The following is a 14,299-nucleotide window of genomic DNA, read 5'->3' on the forward strand; positions in this document are numbered from 1 at the left end:
GTAGGAAAAACAGAACGAGATAAATTGAGAAACATTGTTGCACAAATCGCCCCAAGTGTCCTTGTGTCATTCATTGAAAACATTCAAGGTGAAGCAAGCAATTAAGCATTTGGGTCTTTACTACTTCTTGTGTGCTGTTTGTGTCCTTACTTGGGAGAGATATGCATGTCAAGAGAGAGTGCAGCAGATTCATCAGGCTGATTGCCACCCAGGGAGATTAATGATTAGACCACCCAGAGTATAGAAAAATTAGGGGGTGGGTGGGAGAATCTTATTGTACCACACAAAATAATTTTGTCATAAGAATGTTTTAAATTCACTCAAGTGAGTAAAGGTGGGAGAGAGGCCAATTTAATAATTTGCCTCCTTAACTCACCACATGATTTTAGCTGGCTTTTTGTTAGTGGAGCATCTCTGCCTACATCAGAGGTCATTGTGGGCAGTGATGCCTGCAAAGGAAAGGCCTTCAAACAAAATCAGTGTAGGATTCTTTTCTTACTCGTGAAAAAGCAAGGATTGGCATCATTGACAGTTGAAGTAATAGATTTATAGATCATGCAGGAATACAATGACCAGCACAGTTATCATCTTTTTTTCTTTACAGATGTCTGAAGAAGAAAAACAGAAAATTCAGAAAAGGAAACATTTGGCAGAAAAACTTAAACAGGAAGTTATCAAAAAGTAAAATGTGAGCAGCAGACTGTTGAAGATACAAAATCCATCATTTTGATTGAGAGATCTACAATATTTCATGGAACTGTATTAAAGTTGAAGCACTTTGTATGACTGTTACCAGTGAATTGCAAATGATATTGAAACACTACAGCAAAAATTTGAACTAGCATTCTATCTTTTAAATAATTTATAGGCTGCACCGGTAAATTAAATTGTTTGCAACTTAGCATGCTTAATGGTGCTGATTGTTCTTGTGTAGTTCAAAACTATTGTTGCATGCAGAATACTAACGTTTAATTACCATCTCATTATTAACCACATGCTTGTGTAATAAACTGACGTATCCCTGACCGAGAACTTGTAAACTGTAATGGTATATGGCTCAAGTCCATGGGATCTGGATATATCCATACCCAACAAACATTGAAATTCTGATTAACAAACCAACCAATTTTAAGTTTTGGAAAACAATTTCATCCTTACACTGAAATGTTGATCGTCATTTATTTTAAGTACTTAAGACTTGTAAGAAGATATTCAATGAAGGCATCTGGCCAACTCACCAGATCTTTTCACATGTTTGAATATTAGTAGTTGTTCATTATCAGAATTTAAGCAGTTGCACCAGTCATTATAAACAACAGATCCAAATCAACAGGTCTCCCATGAAATGTTACAACTCTTTGCTACTCTCATTGGTCACTGATATTGTCTCCTTCAAGAGGATTGCGAGTGTTTGTTGTATTGACCACTTAACCAATGTACTATTGTAGTGACAATTTGTAATCAAAATGGTGAAACAGTGGATTGGTTTCAGTTTAGTCCACACAGAAATTCCCTCTTTTACTAGCTTTGTGTTTGATTGACCAGAACATAGTACAACATAGGAACAGGCTCTTCAGCCCAATGTCCATGCTGAACATAATCTCGAATTAATCTAATCTCTGCCTGCATGTGACCCATATCCCTGACTCCTAAATGCCATTATTGTATGTTTTTAAAAAAAATCATTGTTTGATACTCTATTACCACTGCTGACTGCATGTTTCAGGCACGCACCAACCTCTAAAAAATACTTGCCCCCACATCATCTAAACTTTGCCCCTCTCCTTAAAGCAATGCCCTCTAGACGTTCACATTTCCGCCCTAGAGAAAAGGTTCTGACTGTCTACTGTATCTATGCCTTTTAAAATTTTATGTACTTCTATCAGGCATCTCCTTAGCCTCGATGCTCCAGAGAAAACAAAAGTTTGTCCAATCTGTCCCATTAACTAATCAGACAGCATTCTGGTAACCTTCTTCTGCACCCACCACCATTTCCTGTAATGGGGTGACAGGACTGCCCACAGTTCTCCAAATGTGGCCTAACCAAAGTCCTAATAAAGCTGCAATGTGACTTCCTGACTCATAGTCTTGTGAAACCTCAATCAATGAAGGCAAGTATATCACAAACTCTTTCCTACTCTATCTACTTGTGTTGGCACTTTTAGAGGACTATGGATTTGGATCCCAAGATCCCTCTGCACATCAATGCTATTAAGGATCTTGCCAATAACTGTATACTGATCCCCCACATTCGACCTCCCAATGTGCAACACCTCACACTTGCTCAGATTAAAATCCATCTACCATTTCTCCTCGTATTTCTAGAGCTGATCTATATCCCTGTGTAAACTATGACAACTTTTCTCATGGTATGCAACACCAGCAATTTTGGTTTAGTTTGTAAACTTGCTAACCAATCCATCTACATTTAAGTCCAGTCATTAATGTATATCATGAACAGAGGTCTCAGCGCAGCTCCCACAAGTCACAGACCTCTAAACACAATAACAGCCTTCCACCACAACCCTATGTCACTTCTGACTCCAAATGATCAAGTCACCATGGATCCTATGCATCTTAATCTTCTGGATCATGTCAACAAAGGGGGCAAAAATAGTTTCAGACTTCAAGTTTATAGCTATATGATCTGGCTTCTGACCCAAAACAATATTCCTTTTCTCTAGAGATCCGGCCAGATCTGCTGTTACCAGTATTTTGTGTCTATTTATGGAAAATAAGCCATTCAGCCCACCGAGTCCACGCCGACCATCGATCATGCATTTAACTCATTACATTAATGCATTGTCTGTTTTCTCACTTTTGCATCCACTCACTACACACTGAGGGCAACTTACAGTGGCCAATTAACCTGCACATCTTTGGGACGAAACTCATGCGGTCAAGAGAGAATGCAAACTCCACACAGACAGCATCTGAGGTCAGGATCGTACCTTGACCTCTGGCAATGTGAGGCAGCAGCTTTACCAGCTGCCACCCCAAGGCTTTGAAACCCTTAAACTTTGAAAAATAATTATCACTGCCCATCCTTGAATAGGTTGAGGTAAGTTTGCTAGTTGGGTTCAATGCTGCACCTTCCCTCCCTATTGGCAACAATCAAATGGCTCTTTTAAACTTTCTCGCTGCAGTTGTGCTTGGCTCCACAATCAATCTTAAAACTGACTCAGCTGCCTCACAGCCTTTTAAACTTTTCCATTGCTTCCACATCATTCTGATTTTGAAAAGTATAACAGTTCCTACATTGCCGTGAGGGAAACCCCTGGAATGTGTTACCTTTAAGTACTCTGGAATCATCTTTAAACCATGTACTGCAGCAGGTTTGTAGATCAGCACAGAAACCGGGGCTGAATGGCCATCTCCTAAGGCAGGTCAGCCCTTCAAGTAAAATTATTTAAATGAAAGCTTGAAAATCAAAAACTGCAGATGCTGGAGATCTGTAAAGAAACCACAAAATGTTGCACTCTGTAGGTCAGGAAGCATCTGTGGAATAAAAGAAAGTTAACGTGTCAAAGACATCACCGTATTTCTGAAAGGTAGTTGACCTGAAATGTTAGGTTTCTTTCCAGGTGATACCTCCTGCTGAGTGCTTCCAGCATTTTGTGCCTCAGTACCGTATTCCTACTTCCTACCCATGTATCGCTTTCCTTAAGAAATATATCTTCTTGAATATATTTAATGATGTGACCTCAACTGTCTTCTGAAGTAGAGAACTCTGCAGGCACACCATTTTTTGGGTGAATAAATTTCTCATTCAGTCCTAAATAGCTTACCCCATATCCTTAGCTGTGTCCCCTATTTCTGCCCCTCAGGTACATCCTAGTCTGTCTGATCCGTCAGGATTTTAAGTTTCATTGAGGTCCCTTGTTTCTTCTCGGAAACAGGAATAGATAATAAATAATGGTCGTCCCAGTTGCGCCCATATGCTATGAATGGAGGAGAACCGCACTGCAACCATCATCCGACAGCTACTTGAAACACTGATCTTTTTTTGCCACATTTCCCATGTAATAACGACCACATTATAAACCTGCAATAATGGGGGGAAATACCTTTGTACAAAATAGACATTGCAATGGGTATGAGAAGCAGGTGAGGCCATTTTAAAATGGCATCAATTCAAACTTGTAGAATTGGAATCTCAATTTGACTGGTTGCAAACTTTAATTGCCATTTCTATCAATAATATAAAGATTCAGTAAAATATCAGGAAAAGTTGAAATTTATCTCTGATCACCAAAACAATCAAATACGTGCTCACATATGTCGAATAATCCAGTTACATCCTTGTCTTAATAGGACATTGCAGTATTTGTTTTTTCAACACCCACAAAGGTTTGGCATTTGGGTTCACCAGGTACTGATTCCCATGAGGATTCATTTAAACCTACTTGGTTACATCTTCTGCACTCACCTGGTTAGCTGTGCCCCTTGAAACTCATGTCGGTGCATTTCCCATGCTTCCTCAAAACTCACTTGCATTTACTCAAATTTATTATACTACTGTACTGCAAAACACCTTAAAAAGAGTGAATTGAGAATGGTGGAATATTAATTGGAACAGCATCCAACATCTGGAAAATCTGCCAATCCGGCAGCACCAAAGTCCCAAGGTTGCCAGGTTAACAGTGTTTTACCTGAGAGACTATTTCAAGAGAGAGTTAGATTTAGCTCTTGAGGCTAAAGGAATCAAGAGATATAGGGAAAAAGCAGGAACAGGGTACTGATTTTAGATGATCAGTCATGATCATATTGAATGGCGGTGCTTGCTCGAAGGGCTGAATGGCCTACTCCTACACCTATTATTCTATGTTTACCATATTTAATTTTCCAGGCTTAAGTTGGAAACAAATTACTCTCAAATCCTCACTCAAAAATTGGTGTCAAGTAGTACAGTGAAATAACTTGAATTTATTAAGCAACTTTCAATTAAATAATTTAATACATTTCCCTTTGTTAGATCAGTATTGTGACAGCAAAAAACATTTAACTGGGAAATATTTAACAGTTCTAATAAGACATAACTATAACACAATATTTGAAAGCAATTATATGTACTCAAGTAAACAATCAAATAAATTGGAATTTGCACAACATATTATGAACTAAAAACATAATCAGAACTGAAATACGCAAATCATTGCTTGGACCAATGCCCTTCTTTAAAACTAGAAAAACCAATGCTGAAAAGTCTTTCCATAAAGTGCAGTAATAATTAAAATAATTTAGTATGACAAGTTACAGAAAGACGAGTTAACTTTTAGAATTGTATAAAATGTAGAAAACTGTATTAATGAGAAATTAAAGTGCAAACATAAGGTAATGCTAATCAAGATTTTCATTTTAACTTACTTCATTATCTCGAGCCACACAATTCGCTACTGGAGCTAAAATGTCTAATTTCATGGACTAATTATAATCAAGCAGTTTAACAGAATTTATCTAATGCTTGGTTTATAAAAGATTGATGTAACAAATTCTATTAAACTGTTGCTTACAGTACACTGTCCAACTGAGAAATTGTGAACCATGTGTTAAGAAGTGAAAAATGAAACAAGCATGTTTGAGTATTATTTCAATTGAAATATAAAAATATGGAGTTAAAGTACATTATCCAAATGACACATACATTTTAAGAATGCATATCAACAAAAATTGTTTAGGGAGAAAGTCCAACGAATGACAAAAGAGTAAGAATAATTCATACTCCAAAGACAGGGAAACACATTGCTAATGAGCTAGTTAAAAACGCTGTTGTTTTAAATATACAAAAACTTTAAAATTGAGGTGGCTTGAGATAAAATTAACAAGAGACCTCAGAAATTGTGTTTTGTGGTAATTTTTTAAAAAGTGAATGGTATTTAAATTACAATGTAGTTGATCACAAATGTCACTTTCATTTAAAAATTACAAATACTTTTGTTTGCTCGTGTTCAGAAAATCAGTGTTCTGCTCCTATCCATGAACACTTGGTGCAGTGCATGCAAAATGTAATTTTGGAGATTTTAAATTGAACTGTACTTTGTGATGGAGATCACATCTGAAGCCCACAGAATTAAAATACCAAATGAGACAATTACAGAATAGATCTAAAAGTTAATCATATTTGTAAACTAAACCAGTAGATAATAGACAGTCACCCAAATAAAGTAACCATGTGATAAAAATGAAAATTAATTTTGATTAACAAACATATTTAGTTCTGCTTTGGCTTATCTTTATATACTGTGCATAATCCTATAAATATAATATTTTGTTTAAAACAAACGGTCCAAGGAATAATTAATTCATTCTTAGTTTACAATTCAGCACCAAAAAAGCTCATTACTTTTACCAGAAAATAGACACAACAGCATTATGTTTATGGAATTACAGGGTCACATTTTAATTCCTGAATCTTACATAGCCTCATTAATATCAACATGTGTACAGTGTAAAATAACAGTTACAGTGGTGGTTATTCATCCATACAAAATAAACTTCTGTCTTATGGAAAAATTATACTTTGTATCTACATGACAGATAGGCCACTCCTTCCAAAGAATGTTTACGTTGAGCTTCAAAACTTCCAAAAATATCAAGGGACGTGGATGACTTCCAAAAAAAAAAGCTCTGGTTTAAAAAGAGGTTTGATTTCAGTTTGTAATGTCCTCAGGCTTATCTCAGATTGCCAGTTGGCTGATTTGGCTACAGCTGGTTTAACAACCCGCGTTAACCACTGTATTAAAAATGATCAAAACAGTATACTGTGCAATAAAAACATCTGGAACTGAGCAAGCCTTTTATTGTGCTTGAATCTTAATTATTATTTCACCAAGAAATTGTGACTAACAGGGCAAAGGCAGACTAGTTAAATTCATGTTTTGGTGCAACTTTCTATGAAGCTCCCAGCATTATGGTCAGTTTTCTGTAAAAATTAGTGTTCCCCATAGGTAACTCCATTATTATCAACTACAATGAAAAGTTATTCTGTAATTCAATAGCCAAAAATATACATAAAAATCATATGGGATAAAATTTTCTCTCTTTAGTAGTATGTTCGGGCCGGGAACATCGCAAACCAAAACTTCCACAATATATAATCTGCAAATGATCTAAGAACAGTAGCTTTTCTCATGACCCTTTTTGCTGCAACCACCAGCATCAGCTATTACCATACAGGCTGGCGAAACAGTCTGTCACACAGTATCTAACTGAGGTACGTACTCTTGTGCTTTTCCAACCATTCACCATTTTGAAGTTGCTGAACAGGCCCAGTGGATGTACCAAGATCCAATTAACATGACAGCAATTCATCATTATGGTCCCGATAGTAGCTTTAGATCCTTCTATGTAGAAATATATTGGCAAGTTTCCTCCCACCCCACAATATAAACATGGAATTGGAGGCAAACAAGGAAAAGTAGAGGATATACATGTGGAATTGCACTTCATTCATTTCAGAATGCGAAGGCTTCCAAATGATACTCTATGCATATCCCAGTTTTGGTTTCCTGGTAAAGACCACCAAAACAATTTGGTGGTACTTTTGCTGCCTTATTCAAGCTTTCCCTAACCCACCCCAAATCAGTCTCTTCCCCATTTGGGATACTGTCAATCAACTCCCAATTACTAACTGCTAGTCCTACCAGCCTTATTGGCTAGTTTGCCCTTCCAACTTTATTCCAGAGAGATCCAGTTCCTCATTGGCATACTGTTGCCATGTAGAACTCAAACCCTCTGGTTGAAGCACACTGTTTGCTACTCCTTATTTGCATCTCCTGTTTTCACAGTAAAGAAGCCTTTCCTGATTAAGACCCGATGCTCATGGAACAGTTGCACCATTGTATCAGATCCCAAAGTAAGCCATTGCATCGATTATGAGCCGAGTCGAGGTCGTTTTCTAGGTGATGCTTCTTCTTCCTCCTCCTCTTCCTCGTCATCAGGATAATCTACAAGTCCCACAAGACCTCCCTGAAGTAATTCAGAAAAAACACACCATTTTTAGAGAGAAGTACAGACCAACAACTAAAAGGAAATGATTTGCACCTAATCTAAGTAACAAGAAGTAATACCGAGTACTTTTAGGAAAATGCGAGTAAGAATGCAGTGATCCAATGTAATGGTATCATGGTCAAAACCTAGCTTGAATTGCATGACAGTTTATTTTTACCTCATTCACAATTACATAAATCTACTATTTGTAATATGCCTTGCAAAGGCAGAAGAAAACTATACCATAGTGAAGTGGAGACTTTATTTAAATTTCTAAAATTTCAAATCAATGTATTTCCCTAACTCGAAGTTAGCGAATTTCACTTTCCAAAGCCTAGAATTTAAAAAATATACTCATTGAATTAACAAGTTTGATAATAGATTTACGAGGTAGATTTTCAGCATATTGAAGATTATCCAAACCTTTGTTGTCACTGTAGCAGTTGGACTGGTATGCTTTGACGAAGAACTGGTAGAAGTGGCTGGAGTGGTCTGAGCTGCTGTTGATTTACCATTGGTGCCATTGGTTCCATTTGCTGTACTGGATGGACAAGTATGTGAAAATGTAAACTTAAAGCTGGGACTTGATGATCGCTTTGGAAGGTTTTCCTTGTCTTCACTTTCTTTAGCTAGGAAATAAATATTAATGAGCTTGGACAGAACCAATTCCAGGCAGTTAAATCAATTTGCCAAGATTCTGGCTCTTTTCAACAAGAATATAAAATCAATATATTAGTGCTTTGGACGTTAACTGAGGATAGATGAAAGAAAACGTAAAAATAAAAATATCACACCATAAGAATACAGACTAGTGAAATAAGAATGGGACAAGAACATGGTGCCAGAAGTGTAGAATCACTCCTTCATCGAGTTTCAGTTTAGAGTTTTTACACTTTAATCTACCACAGCCGACTCCTTTCGCAAGCCCGAGGTGCTAGTGTTTGATGCGGACATTGGAGAACGTTGGCGTAACTTTGAGGAATACGATGTGTACATGGATGCAGTGCATCATGATAAAGCCCCACGGATCCAGGCATCTATTTTCCTTAACTTGGCTGGCTTGGAGACCATTCGACGTGCAAAGCTGTTCATTTATGCAGCAGCTGTACATGATGCCACGGGTGCTGTGGTCACCCCAGCGGAGTCTATCCATGATCCGGCATGTTTAAAAAACAAGTTCAGCCAACTTTGTGACCCACAAACCAATCTCATTATGGAGCGCCACAAGTTTTCTGTGCGCAGCCAAAACCAAGGAGAGCCTGTTGAGGCTTACAGAAACTCACTGAAACACAGTGCCAGCAAGTGCAGGTTTGGTGATCTTTGTGACGAGCTCATAACAGACAGGTTCGTATATGGCATTCTCAATGACAAGGTGAGAATGGAACTTCTACGTGATTCGGAGCTCACTTTGCACAGGGCTGAGCAGCATTGTTGTATCCTCCAGACAACGGATACACTTTAAGGCTTTGAGCTCGGTTCCGCATACCACTTATGATGTGGATGCTGCGGGCACGTATTTCAGGATGCAACGGCAGCCAACGCATGTGCCTGATAGTTTTGGTGCTCCATTTATTAACAGATGTGCTAACTGTGGAGGCTCGCACACAGCCATCCGTGAACAGTGCCCGGCTTTTGGGAAAATTTGCCATGGTTGTAAGCGTAAAAATCATTTCTTCCGATGCTGCCGTTCCCATGTGAGCAGCTCTGAGACAAAAACAAGCTGTGCACCAGCTTCAATCCGAGTCCACGAATATGTACATATTAGAATAATAAAAGGATAACCAGTTGATTTGATGTATTAGGATTTTTGGAAGATTTTGGACACGTTCCCAGAACTCAGGAGGTTGGTCAGCCAGGCTACGGCACATTGAAATGGGTTTAATGCAAGCACTGATAATAGTTGAGAATTGGTTATTAGAATAACCAGATCCTTTTCAGAATGTCAGACTATTATGAGTGGGCCCTGGCTCTTTGTAATCTGCATCAATGATATGATTCTAAACTGTTTGGGGTAGTGTGGGTACACTGGAGTGTGTAAAGTGGCGTTTAGAGTTATGGACAGATCTTTAAGAGTTATGGACATCGAGTGAGAGGGTGATAACCAAGCAAATCGAATAGAATGTGGAAACATGCAGCTTTATGAACTCTGATGCACATAACAGAAAAGGCATTTGTTAAATGATGACCAAATGGGTAATGTTGATATGTAAAAGGAACCATTACATTGAGAAGGTGTAATGAAGCCTTATTCTAAATATACATAACCTGGAAACCAGATCTGGAGTATTGTGTGCAGTTTTGCTTTCTTTAAGAGATATGTTTACTGTAGAGGGATAACAGCAACGATTCACAAAACTGGTTCCAGAGATGACGTTAATCACATGAGGAGAAATCGACTATATGAAGCACGTGTTCTCGCGAGTTTAGAAGAAGGAGATCTCCTTGAAATTTACAAAATTCTGACAGAGTTGAACAGATCAGATGCAGGGAAGACGCTTCCTCTTGCTAACGAGTCAAGGACCAGGGGCATAGTTTCAGTATAAGGGATATGCCATTAGTACTGAGAATGAAGAGAAATTTCTTCACTTGGAAGGAAATAGAGGCTCAAGTCGTTGGGTTCATTTCAAAGAAACCAGTAGACATATAGACATTAGGATAAGGGGATAGTACTCGAAATTGGCACTGAGATCTTGATGAATGGCAGAACAGGCGGGAAGAGTTAGATAACCTACTCCACTCCTTTTTTTATATTCTTAACTTCCTCATTCTCACGGAGGTCTCAATCCTGTCCACATTTATAAACGTAACGTAAACGTTATTGCTAGCAGACCCAAGCAAAACTGCTTACCACCATAGGAAAATCCTGTTCATTAAAATAAAAATGTACCGTCAGAAGGCTAAAAGTTATTGTACCCTTTTTAGTCTCCAGAAATTTTCCATAACTGTCAGGATAGTCATCCTCAGATTTTGATTTCTCAACATGGGGTACAAGAGCTTCTCCTTCTTCCTCTTCCTCATTAAACCACATCTCTTCATCATCATCCAAAGCTCGTGCATCTCTCCGGTAACGGTTATTACGCAATATGGATGGCACACTTGAATTAAAAATCACACAATACAAACAATGAATTAACAAGTTCTATAAAAGCCCCATAACATCAACTGTAATGTTGAATTTCTCAGATTCCAATCTGCCCAAAGTTAAGTTCACAACTGGACATATCCATAACTGCTGGAATTGCCCAACTCTAGATTTAATCCCATCTGCAGTTAAAAAACGATTTGTCCTCTGACATCAACTCTTCCTTCAACTATCACCTTAATTGGGATCTCTGTGGGTTTTCTTCAGGTACTCAAATGATGCGCAGGTTGGCAGGTTAATTGGCCACTGTTAAATTGCTCTTTGTGGGTGAGTGGCCAAACCTTGGGAGGCAGGTGGGGGAGTGACGGGAATGCAGGGAGAATAAAATAGGATCAGTGTCGAAGTAGTATAATTGGGGCTTGATGGTCAGCATGGACTTGGTTTGATGGAGGGTCTGTTCCTATGCTCTAACTAACTATATATCGATGAATATTATCAAATGTCCTTAATTTTTTCATATAGTGTACTTCTTAATCACAATCATGCAATCATGCAAAAATTACTTGTTGGTGTGAAAAATCTGGATTGCCTTTCTGTAATCCATTTTATTATCTACAGTTATTCCTTTTGAAAACCCTTTTCCAGTTAGTTTTCAATTAAAATACCATGAACCTATTGAAAAATTCACAGTAGCACACATTTTTTCCTACAGAACCAAGCTGCAGCTGACATTTTCTCATGCTTTTTTACTGTAATTTGATTATAATACTGTCACCATCCCAAATTGCAGAACTATCAAGTAAAAGTTGCAAATTAACAGCTTTTGTTATAACCTTGGATTGTCTGTACTTGTATTGAAATTACATTTACTCAATGTGTTTAAAATATTTAATCTTCTAACACTAGCTTCAACATTACGTCAGTATCGAGTTGATCTTTGGAGAAGCAACAAACTGCAGATGTTGGTTTACTAAAAAAGATAAGGTGCTGGAGTAACTCAGCAGGTCAGGCAGCAACTCTGGAGAATATTAAAAAGTGACCTTTTGGCTTAGTTTGCTTTAGTTTATTGTCACGTGTACCGATGTACAGTGAAAAGCTTTTTTGTCGCGTGCTATTCAGTCAGCGGAAAGATAATACGTGATTACAATTAAGCCGCCCAGTATAGGTAATAACATTTAGTGCAAGATAATATCCAGAAAAGTCAGATTAAAGATAGTCCAAAGTTCTCCAATTAGGTAGATGGTAGGTCAGGACCGCTCTCTAGTTGTGGTAGGATGGTTCAGTTGCCTGATAACAGCTGGGAAGAAACTGTCCCTGTATCTGGCGGTATGTGTTTTCACACTTCTGTATCTCATGCCTGATAGGAGAGGGGAGAAGAGGGAGTATCGGGGACGTGACTGATCCTTGATTATGCTGGCAGTCTTGCCGCGGCAGCGTGAAGTATAGATCGAGTCAATGTAAAGAGATTGGTTTGTGTGATGGTCAGGGCTGCGACCACAATTCTCTGCAATTTCTTGCGGTCTTCTATACTTATCTCACACTTTTTGTCTTTTCATACTTTGTCTTTTCATATCTGGCCTTTGTCCAACCACCTGCCAATCAAACTCCTCCCTCCCTCCCTCACCTGTATCCAGATTTATTCTGCCCCCACTTTTTTCTAGATTTCTCTCCCCTCCCACCCTCCATCCCACCATAATCAGTCTGAAGAGTCCCAACCTGAAACCATCTTTTCAAGTTTTCCTGAAATGCTGCGTGGCCCGCTGAGCTACTTCAAAATTTGTGTCACTCTAGTTGACTTCTTGCCCATTGTCAGAGTGTGGACATCCCACTTCTTAAACAACTGCACTTGTTTTGTTTACTGAGGACAAATGTGTAATTTACTCTTTTTACAGGTATCTTTTTCATTTGTGCTTATTGTTACAGTACTTCACCCTTTTCTCAGTTGAAATTCGTCTGAATTTCTTAAAAGTTTTACATGCCTGACCACAACATTAAGGCAATTTTTATAATGTATGCCGCTCATTGTCATGATCATAAGGCAAGCACTGCAAAGCACACAGCATTGTGTAAAAACAGAGAATATTTTTTAGATTCAATGCACGTAGAAATCTATGAAAATCAATTACCCGAGGAACAAGGGCTCCTTAGAAAACCATACCTTCCAATTTTATACAGTATCTTAATGTAAGAAATAGCAGCAGTAAACCAGCCAGACTCTCCCGTCTGTCTGTAGTGCTACTTTCCGACACTAACCCCACATTTCTTTAACATTTAAAATATAGCAGTTTATCCTGAACATACTCGGTGGATTTGCCCCCAGTTTTCTTGGGTGGTGACCTAAACATTATGCACTCGAATAGTACAAAAACAAAATATGGTAATAACATAAAGCTACACCAAAGAAATAGGTTGAGAGATATAAAGCTGGAACAGGTAGAGGGGAGGAAAAGGCCCATTAATTAATTTCATACCTGTTTAGTTTCTGATTTTGAAGTCTATCCCTCTCTTGTTCATATCTTAACTTCAGTCCCTTAAATGTTTGCACATATTCTATATGCTCAAGTGCTTTGTAGAAGTTGTCAACTATATGTGTTGTCAGTGACTTGATATCCTCCTGTGGCAAAAAAATGTATAATAAAAGAACAGATCAGCCTACACTTCTCAGAACTGTAAAAAACGGTACCAGAAAATTTGTGCGTAAATTTTTTAACGTTCCCTCAAAAAAGAGTGAAAATATTTACTACATGCTATTACATAAAAGCACCTTACCACTCTGATAAATTCGAATAGTTCAATTATTGCTGAATTGAGCAGATTATATCGGGTTCCATTATCCAAAAAGGCATTTATAACTGGCTCAAAGAGGTTTCCTTTAGTAACATAACGGTTATAGAATTCATCCTTCAGTCCAATGATTCTCCTCATAAAACGCAGTGCACCTATTTTCAGGGGGAGAAAATACTGATAATAGGCGATAGACAATAGGTGTAGGAGTAGGCCATTTTGCCCTTCGAGCCAGCACTGCCATTTACCATGGTTGATCATCCACAATCAGTACCCCGTTCCTGCCTTCTCCCCATATCCCTTGACTCCACTATCATTAAGAGCTCGATCTAACTCTCTCTTGAAATTCAGGGAATTGGCGTCCACTGCCTTCTGACGCAGAGAGTTCCTCTGCTTCACAACTCTCTAAGTGAAAACGTTTTCCCTCATCTCCGTTCTAAATGG

General features: G+C 38.2%; 2 protein-coding genes across 6 annotated transcripts in view; one reads left to right on the forward strand and one right to left on the reverse strand.

Moving 5' to 3' along the window:
* The window catches only part of cfap36 (cilia and flagella associated protein 36), a 49,681-nt gene extending 42,940 nt beyond the window's left edge, over nucleotides 1-6,741 (forward strand). Inside the window, exon 10 of one of the 3 annotated variants that reach the window (XM_078404872.1) lies at nucleotides 605-6,741. In XM_078404872.1, the coding sequence (XP_078260998.1) occupies nucleotides 605-685 (81 nt within the window). In that variant the 3' untranslated portion in view covers nucleotides 686-6,741. The remainder of the gene's footprint in view (nucleotides 1-604) is intronic. The other 2 variants (XM_078404870.1, XM_078404871.1) reach the window with 2 other exon arrangements.
* The window catches only part of ppp4r3b (protein phosphatase 4, regulatory subunit 3B), a 46,031-nt gene continuing 36,716 nt past the window's right edge, over nucleotides 4,985-14,299 (reverse strand). Inside the window, exons 12-16 of one of the 3 annotated variants that reach the window (XM_078404869.1) lie at nucleotides 13,841-14,010; nucleotides 13,543-13,685; nucleotides 10,903-11,084; nucleotides 8,413-8,530; nucleotides 4,985-7,968 (exon numbers count right to left, since the gene is read on the reverse strand). In XM_078404869.1, coding sequence (XP_078260995.1) covers nucleotides 8,421-8,530; nucleotides 10,903-11,084; nucleotides 13,543-13,685; nucleotides 13,841-14,010 — 605 coding nt within the window. In that variant the 3' untranslated portion in view covers nucleotides 4,985-7,968; nucleotides 8,413-8,420. Of the gene's footprint in view, nucleotides 7,969-8,412; nucleotides 8,619-10,902; nucleotides 11,085-13,542; nucleotides 13,686-13,840; nucleotides 14,011-14,299 lie in introns of all 3 variants that reach the window. The other 2 variants (XM_078404868.1, XM_078404867.1) reach the window with 2 other exon arrangements.

This window comes from Rhinoraja longicauda, chromosome 9 (genome assembly GCF_053455715.1).
Source record: "Rhinoraja longicauda isolate Sanriku21f chromosome 9, sRhiLon1.1, whole genome shotgun sequence".
Classification (NCBI taxonomy): Eukaryota; Metazoa; Chordata; class Chondrichthyes; order Rajiformes; family Arhynchobatidae; genus Rhinoraja; species Rhinoraja longicauda.